The following is a 22,412-nucleotide window of genomic DNA, read 5'->3' on the forward strand; positions in this document are numbered from 1 at the left end:
ACCAATCATTGGGCTTTACTGCTGAGTAAACCCTGGACAGGATATCGGCACATCACAGGAAACTGGGGTAAAAATGTGCATATTCTTACACTTAATGGTAAGTTAGAGAGAAGCAGGTTTATTAATTTGTGGCTTGAAGGAAACTGATGTACTTGGGAGGACAGGTTAAAGGATGAAGCTTTTCCTCCTGAGCCACTCACCCCAGTCCAGGACATACAGCAGCTCCAACAATATGCCGCAGGGCACCAGCGCCTCCAGCTACTCCACCATCATCCCATATATAAATATATATATTTTTAAAAAGCATTTTAATATAACACAAAATAAAGATGATATGCAGGTCTGGTTCCCTTACTGGACAACAAAAATAACCTTCACACTCAGGTTTTAAAATAGCAGATGCTCACTTCACACCTAAGTATTCTCAGCTACGTCCTTTATTAAGTTTTCTAACCAGTCTCTGTCTTTCCGGGGTTTATTGAGGAACTATAAAGCACAAAACAACATTCAAACCTTTCAGTTCCTTTGTTAATAATGCTGTTGGTGCCCTGCCAACCCCTCCCCCGACCCCGACACACCAACACACACACACACACAAAAAGATAAACTATTCAGAGATCACATCAGATATAACCTTGAACCTCATGATATAAACTTGTGTTATAGTTTAAGGCATGATCACTACAGCAAATAAATAAAGCATTTTCCTTTACTTTATGGGAGTATGCAACCCATCATCTTATGTTAGCATGTTAAAAAAAACAGAGGAACTCTAACATGTAAGCTACTACACATATGAAAGGATCTCAGATACAAATTGGCAAGTACAGCATAATACAGCCTAAAAAAATTAACAAACAAATAAAAGCATTGCATAAAAAATAACAACAACAAAAACAACACATTTCTACATATATTAAAACAAAGTCTGGCTAAACCATTTGAGACATGCACTGCAATCAATGGTACAAAGTGACTGGATAAATTCCCATCTTTTAAACATGTAACTCAAGCTAAAAAACCTTGCATGATCAACCTATACAACTGTTTTCTTTTTGCTAAATAGTCCAAATAATTCAAATGTATACTTAATAAACCAGTCACTATACTTACTGTATGTGCACTTTTACCACATAAACTTTAGCATACAACTAAGTTCTATCTCCTACTGTTAAATGGGATCAAACTTGCCAAAAAAAATTAAACTGTCAAACCTGTAAGGTCACACCTAATACACAAAAGGTGCATCTAATTAATCAGAATATCATAAAAATGGGAGATATGTTACTAATTCCCTTATTCAAAGTCAAACACATGTTGTTACATATATACAAAACACTATACACCATAATCAAAATATTTTTTTTATTGTGACAAGAAATGTTAAGCTGACACAATAAATAAATTGCTATTATATAATATAGTAATATAGTACGGTTAAAACATGACTCTTCTATTTGTTGTACACTTTTTGCACATAATAGAAAAAGACAACATTGGAGTGCAACTAAAAAAAATGTATGATCTTTTTTTTGGTAGATTAAACTTTGTTATTGATGTTATATACATCAAAAAATGTATGCCTTATTGGGATGACACCAAGATAACAGTAAATCCAAATAACTAGTTAATTTACTATTTTACGTTATATAATAAATGAATACCTACTGAAATATTTATAAGCATATCTAAATAAACATAATGCATACAGTATATCTAAATGTTTTATAATGAGATTTAATAAGCAATTATATAATAATTCGGTTTCATTTTTAAAAGGCATATTCAATTATTTAAAGGCATATTTAACTATTTATGCACTTTATAATTATATGCATTTGTGCATTTATTTTTTAATGATTTATTAGATAAACAAATAGCATATTTATTAATCTAAAGCAACATTTTGAGCAAATAGAGACGCTAGATCTGTAACCTCCACATTTAGGACACGTGCAACAATTGAAAAATCTTCCCCTGGACCATTTTGGACCAGCAGATTGAGAAGAACAATGCCACATTAACCCCCCAAGATCAAGTCACAAAAGCAAAAATATGTCTGATCCTTTTTTTTTTTTTTTTGTTGTTTTACCTTAAAACAGTTTTATTGCATACAGTAATTAGCTCTATTATTTATGTGCAGCTCAGACCACCTTAAAGCCCAGCTTTAGGTCACATGACTCTTTCAGCAAATTATCCAACTCTCTCCAGTTAGATAGGCAAGTTAAAAAAAAGGCCAGCATCGGTAGAGCACCAGCATGCCCCTAGTGCACTATAATAAACTGAAAATTATTGAATAAATCTCAAAATAAGGTAAAATTAAGGGCTAAAGTTATAAAGTGTTGCTTTTATATGACATTTAAAGGTTTTATTTGTTTCACACAAAGTTTAGCTCATGGTACATTTACATCTAACTATTTCATGATATGTTTATTTATTTAATGTTGTCCCTTCCAACCCTCCAAAGAACTGAAGTGTATATTGGTGCAAGCCCATGGTGATAACCTTATTAGATTATGCACTAGAAATTCCTTTGACTATTTCAGCATTGCCTTGGTCCATTCAACAGGTCTGTGTTCTCAGTCGGAGTGTCTCCTGTCTTCAGAGCTCTCTGGACATTTTGCCAAAAGACTTCCGGGTGTTGTGCAGCTTGAGGCCAGCTTAGGTAGGTGTGTTTCTTCACCAGCTTTCTAATGTGGTAACATGGAGACAGATACCGGGAAGGGATGTCCTCCAAAAATAACAGGATCAGCACATCTTTCTTCTCATCAAACAGACGATAGCTGAAGGTATTGAATTAAAGAGAAAAACAGTATTTATGACTTTTTTTACACAAAGCATGCTATGGTTTTAATGGTATGGTTGGATCTGTCCTGTGTGCTGCTGGGATATTGGGGTTTGAGGCAATGAAACATATCAGTGCCCTTTCAAAGCAGAGTCACTGGATATTTTTAGGTTTTCATAAGTTTACAACTAAACTAGCTGTAGTGCCTACTTGGAGAACAACAGATGGGTCAAATATGAGTTGGGAGCCTTGCCTCATAAAGCAGAGTGGAGATGTTGCGTTTAAGGAACGCCTTCACTCCACTTTATGAGTGGCTGACAAATAAGATTTTTATATGGGATTGCTCAGGTGGTTATCCCTATGCAAAATATATCTGTGCATAATTTTCTATGTTTAACTTGATTCATATCTATGTAGATAAACTTAATTGTTGTCTAAGTCATTTAAAACAAACCTTCCTTAATAACTTAAAAAACAATGTAAACATGGCATCTCTAAAAATATAACAAATTTAAGAAATTACATACAAGTTAATCAAAAAATACTAACCTGAATCTTATGTAAAATTTAAGTAAGTAAGTTGTTTTAGAACTGTACATTTTATGCTATATATATATGAATGACGTAAAATTTAAGAAAGAATCTGTCTATGTGTCTATGTCCTCCTGAGACCCACCAACTCATATTTGTCCTCCGTATGGGACATGATGTTTAGAACTCTAATGCAAACTTGATTGCAATCCATGGTACACAACATTTGTGGGGTTTAGGCTAACAGAGCACATGCATTGTGAGTTCAAAATGGTGGAAAGTACTGCATCCACGTTATTTGGCAGTAGGGGAGGTAAGTAATCAGTTATTTAAAGAAAACACACAGCTGTTGCTAATAATTAAGTTTCAGATTTAATTTAAAATCTATAGTTTGAGTTGGTTAAATTTCAGAAATATATGATTTATTTAAACAAGTTAAATCTTAGCTTGTCAAAATAAAAGTTTTATCTAATGTAATTTGTAGGGGACAGCTACAGTAGTGATTATTTATCGTTCAGAAGACTGATTGAGACATAAAGCTTTTTAAATTTTGTTAGGGGGGGTCAAACATACAGATAAAAAGAAAGAAGGCAAATTAGTATAGTAGAAAGGTGAAACCAGATGGAACAATAAAACAGCTTTCAAGGAGCAAAGCTCCAGGAACAAAGTAGGGCGTACCACCAGCAAATAATAAATGGAAAGCAATGTATAAGCTGTATATTTAATATATTACGTAATTGTTGACCTTATGTTTACTGTACATAATAATTCTATCATTTCTTTTACTTTGTCATTAGTAATTCTTGTGCAATTCAAAAGTTTTCTTGAAAATGTATGGAAACATAGAATTTATAGATGGGCAGCATGCCGCTGTCCCGATTATATTTCAGAACAGTTCTCAAACAAAAGCTGGATTACATCTTAAAAGCTTGATGTATTTCTAATACTTTGAGCTTCATTTTTATTCTTTTAAGTTAAAAAAAATCTTATATTTAAGCACGGGGCCCCCACCTTGCCATCTGAATCTCCCTGGAGCACCATTCACTCTGCAGGTAGTTTTGACTGATAACACAGATGGTCTTCCTGCTGCTATAAATGGCATCAGTGATGTTCTCAATGATGGGTTTACCTGTGAAACCAAAATATATTTTTTAAAGGGTTGTTTACTTAATACAAAGAAGCATACAGAATTAGTGTAGATGCTTATATTGCTTTTATATTATTTATTCTTTACATAGAATAAAAAAAATGAAAACCCTGTCACAAACAATAATAATCCATTCAAACATCACTATTAAACGTTTTTCTTTGCCTTAAACTGACTGCAGTAATAATGGAGGGCAGAAACGGCTCCCACTAGTGACCTTTGAATCTAAATAGTTATTCAAGAAAGAAGTTTTTAGGTTTTTTACATTTCCTGAAATGCAAATGCAAAGAATTCTGTAGATTTTTCAACCAAAAACAGTCTTCTTTTGCAACAAATGCATTTCAGACTTTAACTCTTCCTTCACCTTTAATATTATCAGTGGTGGAAGAAGCACTAAACAGTAATACGTGAGTGGAAGTACTGATACTCATAGTCAAACCTTACTCAACTACAGGTAAAAGTTACTTGTTCAAACATCTACTCAAGTTAAAGTATTGAACCACTCACTTTTGAAAATACTTAAGGATTCAAAATTACAAATCGCATTTTCTATTATCAGTACATTTCTAATTTTTAGAGTAGTTTTAAAGAACCTTGTAACTTTTAGAAACCACCTGATGTATTGATGCATAGAACCACCTGCTACAGATTCTACACCACCTCTATAAAACTTCAGCATTAAAATACAAAAAAAAAAAAAAAAAGACAGCTATTTTGATTATTATTTTTTAAATAGAAGTGTAAGTTTGAATCTGTTACCACAAAGAAACTCCAACTTTTCTTTGAGAACTCATCCTACTGAACAACTTGGCCATATGGCAACAACTAATGCCTTCAAATGTATAAACAACAAATAATATCTACCCTGAGTTTCTCACATTTGTGGATCGTCATGCAAATCTCTAACAGTGGTGTCCAAATCCAATCCTAGGGACTGCTATCTGCTATGTTGAAATTGCATTTCAAGAAAGAAAAAACCACAATAGAGGATTACAAAGCTAAACTGAGGCAAAACGAATGAGGAACTAGAGGTTTCCTGAAAATAGTGGATTAGAAAGTAAAATAAAAAAAAACTCCAGTGAAGTAAAGATACACAAAAAAAGCACTTAAGTACAGTAATCAAGTAAATGTACTTTGCTACTTTCCACCACTGAATATTATCAAGTTTACTTGATGCAGTGATAGCTTTGGATCATGAAGCCATAGTTTACCTGGTTGAAAGTCTCTGTGGTGCAGACAGAGTCTCCAGCCTTGCTCTCCCTCCAACACTGGAAGCATCTCTTTGTAAACCCAGTTCTCATCATGGACGTTATAGGATACAAATGCATCAAACCGACGCGGGCCCCCCTTTTTTTCCCTTCTGCTGTCATAGAGATAGGCCAGGAAGAGATGAAAGGTGTAGGTAAGATGCCATCTCAGGAAGTTATAGATAAAGCACGTAAGAAGAGTAAGAACAACGAGACAAGAGCTGGAAATGAAACAGAAAAAGCTACCATCGTCCCTACATGAGTGGATATCAAATTCTAGTAACAAACTTCCTTGTTTGTCTGAGGGAAAGGAACATTTATAACGATGAGCGTTTACTACCTGTGTTTGCTTGTTGTTCTTTACCCATTGGATAAAACCTGCATTTGAGCAGTCACAGGTGAATGGGTTTTTATCTAGATCCAAGTATGTTAGAGAGGGAAAATCCTTGAAAACTGTCTCGTTGATCCATAAAAGCTTGTTTTCAGTGAGTTTCAAATATTTAAGTGCTGATAGATTGGCCTGCATCAGAAAATCCAAAGAACTTATGTTGGAAGCGGAAAGATCAAGACTCTGCAGATTTGGAATTGGCAGAAAAATTTCTGCATCCAAGTCTGAAAGATTTCCCTCTGTGAATGCTACACTCTTCAGGTGGGGATTAAATTGAAATATGTCTGTACCTGAAACTTGAGAAGTAAATCTTACAGCTGTAAAATTCTCCAAATATCTCATAGTCCAGAGTACTTCTTTCATGTCCAATGCTGAAAAAAAAAAGTTGCAGATCATTGTGAGACTTTTCATAGATTCTAAGTAAATTATATCTCTTGAAGAAGTCGATTGAAGTCTGTTCAAAGATTCGTGGGGATTTAACCTTATTGTTAATTTTTCCAGGTGCTTGAGTTCAAATATGTCATGAGATATAGTAATATTCTCCACGTTATTTAATTTATCAAATGCTTTTTGTGTCAGCATCTCCCAAAAACATGTTGCTACATCAAGCTCTTTAAGGGACTGGAAATCAATAAAATCAATCATTTTTAGAAATCCAATCTCATTGCGGTTTATCTTCAACACTTCAAGATTAGGAAGAACTAGATCATTGTCAAATGTTGTCAGCGAATTAAAACTCAAATCTAAAATCTTTAGATTTTCCAGATTTTCCAATGCACACCCAACCACATAGCTAATGCGATTATTTTTCAGGTAAAGTTCTGCTAACAGACTCGTGTTCCAAAAATCATAACAGGTCAAATCTAGTATATAATTGTAATTTAGATTTAAGATCTTAAGGAAACTTAGATTTTTTATATCATCTGGAACTTTGATGAGCTGATTGCCACTCATGTTTAAAGATTGGAGCTGCTTCATTGATTGTAATGAACCTAGTGGCAGTTCACCTATGTCACTCTTTCTCATGTCAAGCTCAGTGAGCTGAGAGCAGAGTGATATTTGAACAGCCAAATTGTTAATATTGCTGTTAAACAAATCCAGCTTCCTCAGCGTTGGTATTTTGCAGACTGTAAATAATAGTCCTTCGTAAACCCGCATCTTCAGGGCATTTAGTCTCAGATGCCTTAACGAGTCAAGACTCTCCAAAACTTTTGTGATCCCTTCATCGGAAAGAATTGGCCTCTCAAGATATAAATGTGATATGTTCTTCAGCAACTCTTTTTCAGGGATATCCCATTGGAGGTCTTTATAATATAAACACATAGTGAACTCGACCCTATGGAGATAAGGAAAAATTGGTTTAGTGAGGCTGAAAACCTTCAGGTAATCACCAGAAATATCCAATTCTTTGAGATTTGAGGGAAGACCAAGCTGCAGGTCCCTGGTATTGAAGGAAGAAAACCCACTGCATTTTAGTCCAAGAGTTCGGATTCGTGGTAACTGTAGGATTGGCTGAATATCAGTGATTTGTTGAAGCCTATTGTTTCCTATATCTAGGGTCTCTAAGTTAATAAGGGATTGGAAAGCTCTTGAATCAATAAACTGTATGCCATTATTGTTGAGAAGAAGCACAGTAAGGTTGGACAAACCCTGAAACATGTTGTTTATCAGATAATTAAGCTTGTTATTTCCCATGCGGAGAGTTTTAAGAAAAATTAAATCGATAAATGACCCTTGGTCCACATCTGTAATTTGATTTACTGTTAGATCCAGAGTTCTAAGCTTTGACATGCCAAGGAAATCGTCTTTGTTAATTTTTTGAAGCCAGTTGTTGTTCAGTTTTAATGACACAACATCTTTAGGGATGTCTTTTGGGACTGTCTCGATTTTCCTCTTTGCGCAGTCCAAACAAATATCAGCGGAGGGATTCTCCTGATACAGTATAGTGCAGTTTTTCAGAACATAAGGTAGCGAAGAGTTAAAACAAGCCAGAAAAAGGAGAAGAAGCAGAAGAATGTGTGAAGACTCTGAGTTGGCCATGCTTAGTTTGATGTGGTTGATTGTCATTCAAGGATGATTACCTGCAAGCAATATTTAAAACATATAAGATAAAAAATTGTAGCTTTATTAGATGTGGTCAAAATACATATGATCAAACTGATATATTCAAAAAGCTGATAGTGAGTTCAAATTAATCTTACATCAGTATAGACAAAATAAAAATAAAAAAAGCTAGAAAACTACGGCAAACTGATAAAACTTAAGCAATTCATAAACTAAATACACTGGTGCATAATTTCACAATTTTAATATTCCATATTTACATGACGGGTAAGACAAACATGTAGAGGAAATACAAAAATATACATATATATACTGTATGTATATATATATATATATATATATATATATCCCACATAAAAAAGGATATAAGATATAGATGAATGGATGTAAATAGACATTATATACTTTATTATAATCAACGGCTAAGTTAGTCGTTGACAAGAAAATTGTGGTTTACCAGCACAGCAGCCTGTTTGTTGAGCTTTTACTTGTAATTAGAAATAGCAATCACTCATCTTTTCCTGATTTAAATCATCATCATCTCACCCAGTCATCTGGAATACTTTTTTACTATCACTTTAAAAAATATTTTTTCATACACTGTCACAACTACTTTTAAAGTTTTTGACTTTGGGTCATTTACAGTTTTGGCTAGTCTGTTTTAAAAGTTAACAAACTCATCTGAAAAAACTTGATTTCAATTTAATATTTAAATAAAGCAATTGTTATTAGTAAACAAGGGTAGATATTTCTGGTACTTACAGTTTCGCACCATGTTGCATCTTAACTGAGGCCTTAGCAGATGTCGAGCAGAGTTCTTTTTGACTGTGTTTCACAGGAGGTGGATTCCTTTAGCACATAAACAGGAAGCTGCATGTTGCACTGTATGCTCTCTTTTGTGTTAAACCTCTTGTCTGCCACATAAGAATATATAGAACCACTGTGTAAAATATATTTAGATTTAATCAATGCTAAGTTTTATTTAAAATATTTTAATAACAAAATAAAGAGATAAACAGAGTTGTTGTGTTTAACTCAGCAGGGCCTAAGACTGGCTTGGAATGTGTCTAAATATTCAGGTTCTAACTGCTTTGTTTGTATTTATTTTACAGTTAAATTGAATAAATGAAAGTGAATTGAAATGTGATGGTTTTATGTCTTACATCTTTCAACTTTTACTACAGTATAGGCTTTAAATCTAACTTCAAGGTTCCTTATTTTTCTATGTTGTCTTTTTTTGACCATGTTTTTTTTTTAAAAGAAGTGAAACCAAACTTCAGTCTTTTACTTCTTGTTCTGTTTTCTGTCTGACAACTTGGCATAAGAAATGTCTTAGAGACAGAAAAAGTGCATCACCAGTGGAGCATTATCGCCATAGTGCTCTAGTTGATTTATATATGCAAATAGTTTTCTCATGGTTTTTGTTGGGAATAATTCACGTTACTTGGACATTACAAAAAAGGGAAAAGAGGTAAAATAAAGAAAATAACAAAAGAAAGATATTGACAAAACTTCATCTGTTTGCTTCATTACCTGCAAAGGCAAATGTAAAAAGAAAAACATGACCAACAGATTTAGAAATACAGACACAATAGAGCAACATACAGTATTAATCAATATGGAATGCATAAAGTGGTTGTTGAAGACAGATATTGCAAGTAATGTATGTAAGTTACCAGATCCAAGCAACTGTTGGTGTTTGTGAGAGTGCATTTGTGTGTCTAAGATTTATTCATGGGGAAAAATGCTCAGTGAAGAGCCAAAGATGGCTCTTCAGGAGCCGGATGGACGAGCCCATGGGCTCCACCTGGCAGCCAGTCACGCCAAGGACCAACCTGGGTCCCTGCCCCAGACACTGAGTATCACCAATGCACCTGCGGGCCAAGGCGCCAGCCAGTGGAGGTGGTCGGGGCAGGGTGGTGGGTGTACTACACACAAACATTAGCAGATGCTGTACACACATTTGCATGCCTCAAACACATCCCATATTCCCAGGTCCCAAGTCACCCCAAAGGACCAGGCAACCGGACCTGATACTTGAAAACTAAATGCGAAATGAGGAGTGGGGGGAATTCAACCACACCTTCCCTGTTCTTGCTCTGGTCGCATCCAGAACAGACAGGCCCTTCAAGGCGGTGCCAACATGATCCAGACAGGCCAGTCAGCCAAAGCTCCCCCACCGCCAAACAACCCCCCACCCCACTCTTTCTAAGATGTCAGGATTATTGCAGATGGGTGTACAGCTGCATGGAATAAGGGAGTACGTCATTTAAAAAAATAACAGGATTACCAAATAATACATTTGTGCAGAAGAAACTCTTTTTTGCAATTTTTTTTTCTTTATATACTTCATAAACGATCTTTACATTGGGTAATGCATGCAGTATATGTTAAGAAATTATAAGACATTACAGCGAAAACATCTACTGTTAGCTGCATTTTCAACTAGTCTCTAAATGGCTTAAGTTACTGTGGATTAAGAATGTTGAGGTATGTCTGTTTTCAGTCTCAGGCTCCAAATGAAGGCCAGGAGAGCTACTGTAAGGATAAAGTGGTTGTAGCTCCCTTAGCCTCCCCCATGCCGTAAACGGAAGACAGCAGTTGTGAAATGTTTTATCTGGCTAGGGGAAAATCCTTGGTGGGGTGGGAAGGTTCCCTGGGAGTGTGTATTTGGAGTTTTTGTATATATTTAAGAGTAAAAAGGCACCTGAGAAAGGCTTTTTCTCTCCAACTGAAGATGTAAAAAGAAAGTTATTAAGTTTTCTACAACTCCACCTTACTCATTGTGGGTGGCATAGCCAGAAAACATATTCAAGAGTAGACATCCATCCTAGTTAACCTGGAAAAGAACAACTTTCAACAGAATAGGTGGTCTTAGACATAACCTTTTATCTACCTACTGTACAAAGCACCTTTAGGAGCAATACCCAGAAGATTCACCTCTCACCTGCACTCACCTGACCCGCACTTCAATGATGCATGTGGCCGAAAGGACTCTGACGAGGGAGTTAATGACCTATCAGAAGCCCCTAACGACCTTTAACACCCCCAATGTGACTTCCTCAGACAATCCAGTGGAGGGAATCAAAGCCACCATTTTTCCCCCTAATTCTTTTGTTACACCTACAGTATATTAATCTCAGTGCTCCCTACCACTATTTAGAACTGAAGAAGCCTCTTCTATGAGAGGCGAAACGCCTTTTAGAAAACCTCACATCCAGTTGCCTAAACTGAACTTTTCAAGCTCGACCATGACCTGGATGACTGAGAATCTTCACAGAGGTTTAAGTAAAGGTAAAAAGTACCACCTCTCCCTAAAGTGCATTGTTTTCTTAAAGTCACTCAAGAAAATGTAGCTATAATTATACCCACTTCTGGGTAAACTCACACCTCAAAATATGTGAAATCTTAAGTTTTTTTTTAGAGTCTATCTTGTTCCTTTTACACTTCTGAGTATCTGAGGAACTAAGTCACAGAGCAACAGAATTTATTTTAGTTGTTTGTTTTCATTTCCACTTACAGTATTTTTCCATAGCTTGAATGTATTAATAAATAACCGAATTTAAAGACTTTATTTTAAAACATATCTATACATCTACATATTTTATTTAGACAATAAGAAAAAAGGTTGCATGTTTGGAGTCTATGCAATATGTTCATAAAAAAAAACTACAAACATAAAAAAACTGACACCAAGCAAAAAAACAGCCAAATTGTTGCAGCAACATAGAGGTACTAGTTATAGAAAAAAAATTACATAAATGATGTAAATGCAAAATTAAGAAGCTTAAATTTAAAATGATCTAATCCCTCATTTTAAAGAGTAAGGATATAAATACATCCAACAAATAAAAATGCCTTTAAATCCCTCAAAAGATTGAACCTGTTACAAAAGTTACTGCTACAGCATGCAACAGGAAGCAACACAAACTAAAATATGCATTGATGTGATCCTTCAATAAACACTTACTCCACATTTACATTGTTAACAGGATTATAAATGACTTTCTAGTTACACTAGCAGCCATTCAAAATGGCCCCTTCCAGTCAAACGCCAGCCGAATGTCAGCCCACTTCCCTGCAACTCACAGCAAAATCCCCTCCAACTTCCTGCCACTGGAGTGACCCCCTCCTTCTCCTCAGCGTGCATTTTTTTATTGACCCTGACTCCACCATTTCACTGAATTACAGAGTCTGACCACAAGAAGGCGCTTCTCTTTAGATCTTAATGTACACAAAACATGACAGAAAGAACATTTTACTACAAAAATGGATGTTTAAAAAGGAAATGTAGGGAACCAGCCAGGAAATCTTGAATGGCTACTACTATATGATGAGTTGATATGAAACAGAAGTCATGAATATCTTTGTTGAAATAGATTTAAGGATGTTTAAAAAAAAACAAAAAAACATTAAGGGTAATTGATTAATATACACTCATTTTTATCTCTGGAATATTAAGTAATCTTAAATCATTTGCACGTTATTCAATATGTAGTTTGTCCGGTAAGGAGGTCAGTGTTCTCAGTGAGAGCGTCTCCTGTCTGCAGAGCTCTCTTGACATTCTGCCAAAAGAGTCGTGGGTGTTGCGCAGCCTGAGGCCAGCTGAGGTATGTACGTTTCTTCACCAGGTTCCTCATGCCGTAGAGTGCAGACAAATGATAAGTAGGGATCTCCTCCAAAAACAGCAGGATCAGCACACCCTTCTGCTCGTCAAACAGACGGAAGCTAAAGAAAGTCATGTAAAAGAGGAGGAGGAGGTATTTGTTAATATGTCTTTTCAGAGGTGAACAAGGGCTGTTCATGAGTCTAATTAGCATATCTAGTTATGATTTTTTTAATGTTTACCATATTCAACTAAGAGATTTTTTATGTTTTTTAATAAAACTCCTGTTAAGAGCTCAAAATATTTTTTCATCATACTGATTACAGAACTAGTACAATTTATTCATTACACTGAATGACAGTGTCCGTACCTGGCCATCTGTATCTCTCTTGAGCACCATTCACTCAGCAGGTAGTGTCGGCTGATAACACAGATAGTTTTCCTGCTTTCGTAAATGGCATCAGTAATGTTCTCGATGATGGGTTTACCTGTACAGACAATAATGTTATCTATTAGTTGTTGTTTTATTAGAATGTTAATAGCTTTTAGGTAAAAAAAAAACAAAAAAACATTTCAAAACTTAATGATAAAACAGTTGCCTTTGTTTGACTGCATTTCAGCCAGTGTTTAGTTGTTCATTTCTTGAGCCATTTACAAATTGTTTTTCATCTTTCAATTTGCTAAATTCTTGCAACCTATGAACCTGACTCCGCCAGATGGATTTCCTCTGCATATCCATATGGAAACCTTCCGTTGAAGTAATTTTGGGAAGGGGCGAAAATACTGGTTAGCTGATTGGCCTATGTTGGTGATAGACGGGCCAAATAAACCAATCAGATCAACGAAGCATATGACGTACTAACAGAGCGACGACAAAAACACAACCACAAGATTAAACTCTTGCAGAAACCAGTTGGGAGAAGAGCAAAAACATATTTTCCTCTGAGAAAAGCCTCCAGAGCAGTGTTTTGCTCTTCTTTCAGTGAAGAAATACTCTGTAATTCCGATAAAACTTGCTCGATAGCCACGCTAATGCTAGTTTCATCGGCTGAAGCCGCCATGTTCTTTAGACTGAACTGTCGCGCTTCTCGTTGCGTCACACCTCAACCCGCCTCAAAGCCAACGCTGATTGGACGTTCGTTTGGTGAACGGCTCCAAATTTTCTTTAACGGAAAGTAGCCAGACTGATCTGCGAGTGAAACCTTGAAAGCTCGCGAGATCAGGATGGTCAGGCTAGCAACCTATAGCACTCAATAATAAACAAAGAGATGAACATACAGTAGTCTACCTGGTTGGAAATCTCTGTGGTGCAGACAGAGTCTCCAGCCCTGCTCTCCCTCCAACTCTGGTAGCAATTCTCTGTAAACCCAGTCCTCATCGTGGACATTGTAGGACACAAAGGCATCGAAGCGATGAGGATCTTCCTTCTTCCGCATTTTGCTGTCATAGAGGAGAGCCAGAAACCGATGGAATGTGTAGGAGATATGCCACCTCAGAAATTTATAGAATAGGGATGCAAAGAGAGTAAAAACAACCAGAAAAGTGGTGGATATAAAGTAGGGAAAGCCAATATCTTGCCGACAGGACTGAATGTCAAAATCTAGTAACAAGCTTTCTTGTTTGACCACAGGAGAGAAACATTTATATTGATGAGCTTTTACCACTTGTGTTTGTGGGTTGGTCAGTACCCAGTGGATGAAGCCTGCGTTAGAGCACTCACATAAGAATGGGTTGTTGTCCAGATCCAACAATCTCAGAGAGGGTAGAGACTGGAAGACCGTCTCGCTAATAACAGTGATCTCATTGTCAGTTAGTTTTAGAGATCTGAGTGCAGAAAGATTTGCCTGGACCAGAAAATCCAAAGACCTGAGTTTAGATTTTGAAAGATCCAAATTTTGCAGGTTTGGGAGAGGTAATAATAAAGTAGAATTGAAATATAACAAATCCATTGATGATAATGTCAGACTTTTTAGCTGGAGGTTTAGTTCAAATGTTTCAACATCTAAGTCGTTAATATAGATATTAAAAACTGAAAATGTCTCTACATTTTCATAAGCCTTGAGCATTTCCTTAATTACGTGAAAGGGCATCAATTCATAATTGCTGCTTCCGATTAGTGTTAGATGCTTCTGTGTCTTAATTTTTGCAGAGGCTTTATCATTGTTTGACTGGAGACTTTTTAAATAAGTGTTTGTGTTTAAGTAAACTACAAGATTTTCTAAGCTCTCTAAACCACTAAAATAAGGTACATTTACAAACAGATAGGTTTCCACCTTCAGATCTTTCAGGGATTTTAAGTGTTGAAATTCATCTGTGTCCAGATATTTTATGGGGTTGTGGCTTATGTCCAAGGCCTCAAGCTTATGGAGGGAAACTTTAAATGTATCTTCAAATGTCTTCAGCTGATTGTTACTCAAATCTAAAACTTTCAGATTGTCAAGATTTTTAGTTACACATTTTTCCAGTTTGCTTATGCGGTTATTGTTCAGGTAAAGCTCTTTCAGATGTGTGTTGTTCAGAAAATCATCACAGCTGAGTCCAGCGATATCATTGTAACACAATTTTAAGATTTCAAGGGAGAAGAGGCACCTTATGTCATGAGGAACTTTGGTGAGCATATTATAAGCCAGATTTAGGGATTGCAGTTGCTTCATCGATTGCATTGAACCTTTTGAGAGTTCATGCATATAATTGTCTTCCAGGTCAAGCTCTCTGAGCTGAGAGCATGACGCCAATCCAATAGTAAAATTATCAACATGGGTTCTAGTGATGCTAAGCTTTTTGAGTGTTGGTGTTTTACAGACTGAACTAGGTAATATCCCGTCTTTAATCCAATCATCCACAGTGTCAAAGACCAGATGATCCAGTCTTGCAATATTTTCTAAAACTGTTTGGATTCCTTTTAGGGACATTGCTTCGCTCTCAGCATACAACTTTGTTATGTTTTTCAGCAGTCTATTATCAGTTAAGTCCCATTTTCCTTTTGAACTGGGTAATGACAATTCTATGGTCTGGAGGTGTGGGCAAATTGTAGCTGTGATGCTTAACAGTTTCAGGGCAGGACCAGAAACCTCCAGTTCTTTAAGACATGAGGAGAAATTTTGATTGAAATATTTGGTGTTTTTAGTAATAGTATTGAATTTTAGATTAAGTGTAAGTAACTGTGGCAGGCGTAAGATTGGAAGAATTTCTACAATTTCCTGAAGTCTGTTGTGAATAATATCAAGAGTTTGTAAGCTGGTCAGACCCTCGAAGGCATACTTATGAATATATTGGATATTGTTGGAACTGAGGACCAGCACTCTAAGGTTGGAGAGGCCATTAAACATGTTGTTTGTCAGGTTGGTTAGTCTGTTTCTTGCCATATGTAGTGTATCTAATAAACCTAAATTGATAAAAGACCCTTGGTCAACATATGTTATTTCATTCAATGTTAAATTCAGATAACTCAGCTTTTTTATGTCATTAAAGTCATTTCGGGTAATATTTATTAACAGGTTTTCTCCTAGCTGTAATGACGTAACATTTTTAGGGATGTAATCAGGGATAGTAACAAATTTCATTTTTGCACAGTCCAAAGAAAGATCGGGAGAGGTGTTCTCCTGATAAAGTATAGTGCAATTTTTCAGTGAAAAAGCCTGAGAGGGAGAAACAGGAAGCAAGAAATAGAAAAGATAAAGTAGAGCCAAAGTAGTTATAGAGGCCATTTTTGTTAGGAAGAGAAGATCACCACCTGCAAAAGACATGCATAAAAAATTGTAAAAAAATGTGCTTTTGCTTTTTGCCTATGATTAATTATCAGACAAAATGAACTTTCAGATTATAAGAGATGCATGTCATTGTGCTGCTAATTAGTTTGCTGTTAAGAAAATACAGCAAAAAAGCCACTAGACAATGTGTTGTCAGATTATTAATGTTGCTGTCTTTACCATCAGTGATATTTTTTATGTTTTTGCTAACACAATGTATAAGTAAGTCAATGGAAGTGCATTTAAATTACTTCAGTTACAGACAGTATATAAGCTACAAATAGAGTATTTCATACACCTGACAGGTATGGGTTATCTCCTATTGACATCATGGGAGAAGAAGTGGAGGTGGTGGAGGAGTATAAATACACTGGTACCAAGGCTGGCGCACCTCAGACTGGAAGAAAGTGGGGAGAGTAGTAAAAACAGCAAAGATCATCGGGGCTCCTCTTCCCTCCAATAAAGGCATTTAATTCCAGTGCTGCATGTCCCGAGCCCGTAACATCATCAATGACCCCTCACACCCCCACCATGGACTGTTCTCCCTGCTGCCCTCAGGGAAGAGACTTCAAAGCATCCGATGCAGGTCCAGCAGATTCCACAACAATGTCTTGCCCACTGCCATTAGATTGCTGAATGTTTTGTAAAATGGGTTATAGTATTGTATTTATTGTATTTTATCATGATATAAAATAAAATGAATATGTTAGAACTGGAAATTCATAAGTCATATGTTTATATTACTGATTTTAGATATATTTTTACTATTTTTCAGGGCTGCACTTTAAAAAAAGATGAAATTGTCCAGAGAGCTGTTCCAAATGAAATTTCTTTTTGTTTTACACTTATGTAAACCAAATGACAAATAAATCTAAATAAGTCTAAGGAAAGAGTGGAATCCAGCCGCATGATTTTCCACAGCACGAGGCGGACACCGCCAGAGACTTCCAGGAGCCAAAGTCAAGAGGGCTGCAGGTCCAGATGAGCAGAAGCCAGCGGAAGAGGAAGAACAGTAGTTTCCAGATGGAGAGGGCCAAAACCGATTTCGATGAGGTAGCAGAAGTCCAGGCAAGAAGATCAGAGATCAGATGATGTACCGTAGGGATATCCAACCCGGGGTCAGGAGACAGATCTAAGGTCGTAAGCAGGCAGAATCCAGCAGCAGTCCGAAGGGAGGTCAGGCAAACAGATCAGTACAGGGGCAGGCAAGCTCAGAGGTCCCGGGAGCAGACACTGGTCAGGACTCAAAAATGGAGTAAGAAACTGGGTAAACTAGAAAACTTTCACCTACGCGTCGAATTATCTGGCACTGATGGCTGAGACCAAACAGTTTAATTTGAAGCTGTATCAGGTGAATCTAATGAAAGGAGAGGAAAAATGAGCGGAGCTACGCAGGTGGATAGAATGAACCAAAAGTCAAGTCATTAGTGTCAAGATCATGACAGGATGCATTTCCTACAACGCAAATGGTGAATGGCTCACATTGGGCAATAGTGCAAAATGGGAATGGGAATGGAGCAAAGAAAAAATTCTCAGCTGTAAAAACATTTTGAACTCTTCTGTTCACTTACATTGCCTGAACCATTCAGGGAGTAGGTGTGAATGTGAGGCAGGGTAAATGAGCGCAGCAGAGTATTTTATTCACAATCTTCTCAGAAGTTAAATCAGTTCCCCTACTGCAGCACTTTTGAAAGAGGCTTCTGATACACTGTCTTGGACAGATGGAAGTACTGCTGAAGGCAATCATCCAGCCACAGCTCCTAAAGCAGGTGGTGATAGTCGCCTAATTTGGAGCAGATTTGTTGGGCTCAGGAATTCTGGCACTAATAAAAATGTTTGGCTCTCCATCTCAATGTAATTTATAGTGCAGTGCAGCTCAGGCCCTGCAAGGTCAGTTGAGGAGGCTACAGGAATTAAAAAGGGGGTACATACTCTTCCTATTAGATCAGGCATCCCCAACCACGGTCCTCGAGGCCCGCTGTCCTGCAGGTTTTGGAGGTTTCCCTGCTTTAGCACAGCTGATTATAATGATTGCAGTAGACCAAAAGCCTGTTAATCAGCTTTTAATTAAAATCAGCTGTGCTGGGGCAAGGAAACCTCTAAAATCTGCAGGACAGCAGGCCTCAAGGACCGAGGTTGGAGATGCATGCATTAGATGATCTTAGATCTTAAATTTTGTATTTACAGTAGCTTATATTTTCAGCCATATCAACAGCACCTTCTGAAATGTGACAAAAACAGATTTGTTTCTTTTTTACAATGTTTTAAGATGTAACTTTATGTATATAAACAAACTTTATATCTGTCAGAGTTGGTGGATGTTGTTTTGGAGCTAAACGCAGAGTGGAAAGAGGCAGAGATTAGTTCTTTTTGGTTTAATGAAGATGCAAAAAAGCAACAGAAAAAAATCCCAAGACAAAATACAGAAAATCAAAAACCAGGAGAGGACAGGGGAAAAAAATAAACGTGGAGCAAAGTAACGACAAGAAAGCAGCACTGAGGAAATGCAAAGGAGGTGTATATATGGCAGGCAGAGCAAATACTGGGGTAATCAGCTTAGAAGGAGCAAGTTTGGATAGAAGCAACTAGAAGCTAGGGGAAACAGACAGTATGACAGTATCTGGATAATCTTTATCTGGATAAAAATCTCTTAGAAAGTGGCACATAACCACACCACTTTAAATCAACATAAATCAAAAACATTAAACTTTCTGATTATTTTGCATTACTGATTTTATTTTGTTGGTTTACTGAGATTCATGTTCTTTGAATTTTCCAGCCCTTTCAACACCATCAGCCCAGAGCTGCTGAGGGGGAAGCCGGAAGACGCTGGAGTGGACAGAAAACTTGCTGCCTGGACCATCAACTACCTCACCGAACGCCCTCAGCACATGCGGCTGCACAGCCACCAGTAAGAGGTAGCAGTCTGTAGTACCGGGGCCCCAATGACACCATTCTATCTCTGTTCCTCTTCACCCTTTACACCTCAGACTTCAGCTATACCAAGGACAGCTACCATCTCCAGAAGTTCTCCAATGACTCGGCCATTGTTGGTTGTGTTTCCAAGGGGGAACGAGCTGGAGAATCGATCGGTCATCATGAACTTTGTGGACTGGTGTGAGAAGAACCACCTGTGTCTTTACACAAGTAAGACCATGAGATGGTGATTGACTTCAGGAGAGAAACCCCCACCTCACTCCATTGTGAACATCCAGTGGCAGGACATAGAAATTGTGGAGAGATTCAAATACCTGGCTGTCCATATCAACAATAATCTAGATTGGACTCGTAACACTGACACCCTGTTTAAGGAGGTCCAGAGCCACCTCCACCTCCTGAGGAGGCTGAGGTCCTTTGGAGTGAGCAGGCCCCTGCTTTAAACCTTCAATGACTCTATGGTGGCATCAGCCCTTATCTACGCTGTTTTCTTATTGCCCCATGGCAGCACAGAGTGGGACAGAATGTGATTAAACAAACTACTGAGAAAGGCTGCTTCTGTCCTCCGCTGCACTCTGGACTCAGTGGAGGAAGTGGCAGAGAGGACCCTAACCCTAACCATCACGGAAAACACCTCTCACCCTCTGCACCAGACTGCAGAGGAGCTGAGCAGCTTCTTTAGTGAAAGACTTTGACACCATGTTTGTAATAAGGTGCGCTACCTCATCCTGCTGCAACCAGTCTCTATAATGCAACACTACAACAGCAATAACTTGTATCTCTATATTTCACACTCAGTGCAAAACAATATATATATAAATATAAATATTCATCTATATAAATAATCATGTAAGCACCCTGCGCCCTGTACACCCATTCGTTATGTATACAGTGTATACAAAATGACAAAAGGAAAATGATAAAAGTTGTCTAATAAAAGTTGTCTAAGTCTAACTTAGATAAAGAAAACATCTTGCCAGTACTTACAGTTGATATGCAGAGTTGTATTCGAATGTGTCTAAACTGAGGACTCACTTCTTTAAAAACCAACAAAAGGGAAGCTGCGTTACTTAATCTGGACCACTAATTTTCTTCCTGTAACACAAAAAAACTTTGATAAGGTTTGTGTTACTTTACCAAATTTTGGTCCATCAATTGCTGGTTTAAACTTGATAAATTAGAATATAAATGCTGGGGAATGTTATTATGCGTGACACCTCTAGCTGGCTTAGTGTTTCTTTTCTTTCTCTCGATAACCCCCGTGATTCTCTATCAACTTTATGTCTGTATGTGGTTGTGCCAAGCCCTACAGGAAAATGACATCACAGTCCTTGTCACCACTAGTCCTACAACAGGCTCCAGCAGCTTGTGATATGCTGCCTAAAAATTAAATTAAGAGCCTTATTAAATCAAAGAATACATTCTCTAACTCCAATATAAAAAATAATGCTAAAATAAATTACAAATAGATTCCAGCAACACAAGGTTATCGGTAAATGCAAAACAATAGGTATTTCAAAAACTAGGTTTAACCATTTTGAAGTAAGATGATGACTTAAAGGGGAACACCGTCTTTTTTTTTTTTTTTTTACATTGGCACCCTTGATTTTATGTTATTACATCATGTTCTACTCACTCATATTAGTTTTATGTCATTTGGAGCTGTTCTGAAGATATTCTTCCTATGGACAAGGAGTTAAAGGCACAAACTAAACTGCTCATAATTTATTCTTATGGTACGCCAGCATTCATAATATGTAGACGAATCACTATCCCCCAGACATCCACTGTTATATGTTTTATATTTATATATTTTTTAAAACAAAGCGGACTGTGTATGTCCTCTTCCGTGCCTTCAAGTCGTTTGACCATAGGATTTTCCACAGTGGAATATCTTCAGAACAGCTTCAAGTGACACAAAACTCATATGGGTGAGTAGAACATCATGTAATAACATAAAATCAAGGGGCCAGTGTAAAAAAAAAAAAAAAAACGGGGTTCCCCTTTAAGCTTCATTACCCTGCATGAGAAGCAACCCAACACTCCCAACTAGTGGACAGAATACAAAGCTAACCAGGAGGAGGACTTGCATGTTTAATAAATGTATGTTTCTGCAAGATGCACAGGGATGTCTTGTAATATTTCTGTGTATAGTTTTACTTGTGCATAAAATCACTAACAAAATGGTTTGCTTAATTTTGCTTATTTACACACAGAGAGTGATGAGATACCAACCAGCATTATAGGGATTCATAAAGATATGACCAGGAACTGTGGAGATTGGACTCATTCCAGTAATGCAAACCTACATACAATAATGTCTTTATTTACAGAAATTTCTGACTGTCTTTTACCAAATTTGTGTGTTCAATTAAAAAAAAAAATTGGAATCGGTTCTATTGGCCTTGTCTGTAAGCAAAGATGATGAATTTGAATTGAATTATATGCTAATTGGAATACTTTATATTTATTTAATTTCAAAGTAAATGTAGATCAAAACTGATTCGAAACCTTACAGTATATGTTGCACTCTTAACTGACCCAATAAACAGATTTTAAACATAATAAAGTTTTAATCAATTGTTTTTGTTTGTCTGGAAATGTTTAATCAGCTTTGGTATATTTGATTATTGGAATGAGATAATCTAATGTAACCATGGCTTTCATGTCAAGTAAATATATTATATTGATTTCAACAACTAAAACATCACTGAAACACCTTTTATAGAATAACACAAGTAAATGTTTTCAAGTCTTTATTTTTGCTTAGTAGGATGATTTTCCAATTACATATAAAAAAAAGTACATTTGATATTAGAATAGCACATCAGATTCAAAGAAATAAAATATATTTAATACAGTAATATGTGGTCATTGAAAAGTAAGTGTAATACCTTTTTTCAAAGGTAATTTCAATTAAATGACATTAAATGACAAATTTCAAAATATTGATATGTA

At 36.6% G+C, this 22,412-nt stretch overlaps 2 protein-coding genes across 5 annotated transcripts; both read right to left on the bottom strand.

Annotated features, from left to right (window-relative positions):
- Nucleotides 1-588: 588 nt before the first annotated feature.
- On the bottom strand, nucleotides 589-8,172 carry LOC107084970 (toll-like receptor 13). The gene is made up of 3 exons (XM_015375051.1): nucleotides 5,675-8,172; nucleotides 4,328-4,445; nucleotides 589-2,783 (listed from the first exon to the last, which is right to left on the bottom strand). The coding sequence occupies exons 1-3, from the start codon at nucleotides 8,163-8,165 to the stop codon at nucleotides 2,543-2,545; spliced, it is 2,850 nt and encodes a 949-aa protein (XP_015230537.1). The 5' UTR covers nucleotides 8,166-8,172; the 3' UTR covers nucleotides 589-2,542.
- A 4,202-nt stretch (nucleotides 8,173-12,374) lies between these two features.
- On the bottom strand, nucleotides 12,375-20,684 carry LOC107084971 (toll-like receptor 13). 4 transcript variants are annotated; one of them, XM_015375052.1, is made up of 5 exons: nucleotides 20,672-20,684; nucleotides 20,442-20,549; nucleotides 14,057-16,501; nucleotides 13,139-13,256; nucleotides 12,375-12,890 (listed from the first exon to the last, which is right to left on the bottom strand). In XM_015375052.1, the coding sequence occupies exons 3-5, from the start codon at nucleotides 16,473-16,475 to the stop codon at nucleotides 12,650-12,652; spliced, it is 2,778 nt and encodes a 925-aa protein (XP_015230538.1). In that variant the 5' UTR covers nucleotides 16,476-16,501; nucleotides 20,442-20,549; nucleotides 20,672-20,684; the 3' UTR covers nucleotides 12,375-12,649. The 4 variants fall into 4 exon arrangements, with proteins under 4 accessions (XP_015230538.1, XP_015230540.1, XP_015230541.1 ...); XM_015375054.1 differs by lacking the exon at nucleotides 20,672-20,684 and having other exon boundaries at nucleotides 14,057-14,208; nucleotides 20,442-20,544; XM_015375055.1 differs by lacking the exons at nucleotides 20,442-20,549; nucleotides 20,672-20,684 and adding an exon at nucleotides 16,816-16,831 and having other exon boundaries at nucleotides 14,057-14,208.
- Nucleotides 20,685-22,412: the final 1,728 nt, after the last annotated feature.

Source organism: Cyprinodon variegatus, unplaced genomic scaffold, assembly GCF_000732505.1.
Source record: "Cyprinodon variegatus isolate N-32 unplaced genomic scaffold, C_variegatus-1.0 Scaffold112, whole genome shotgun sequence".
Classification (NCBI taxonomy): domain Eukaryota; kingdom Metazoa; phylum Chordata; class Actinopteri; order Cyprinodontiformes; family Cyprinodontidae; genus Cyprinodon; species Cyprinodon variegatus.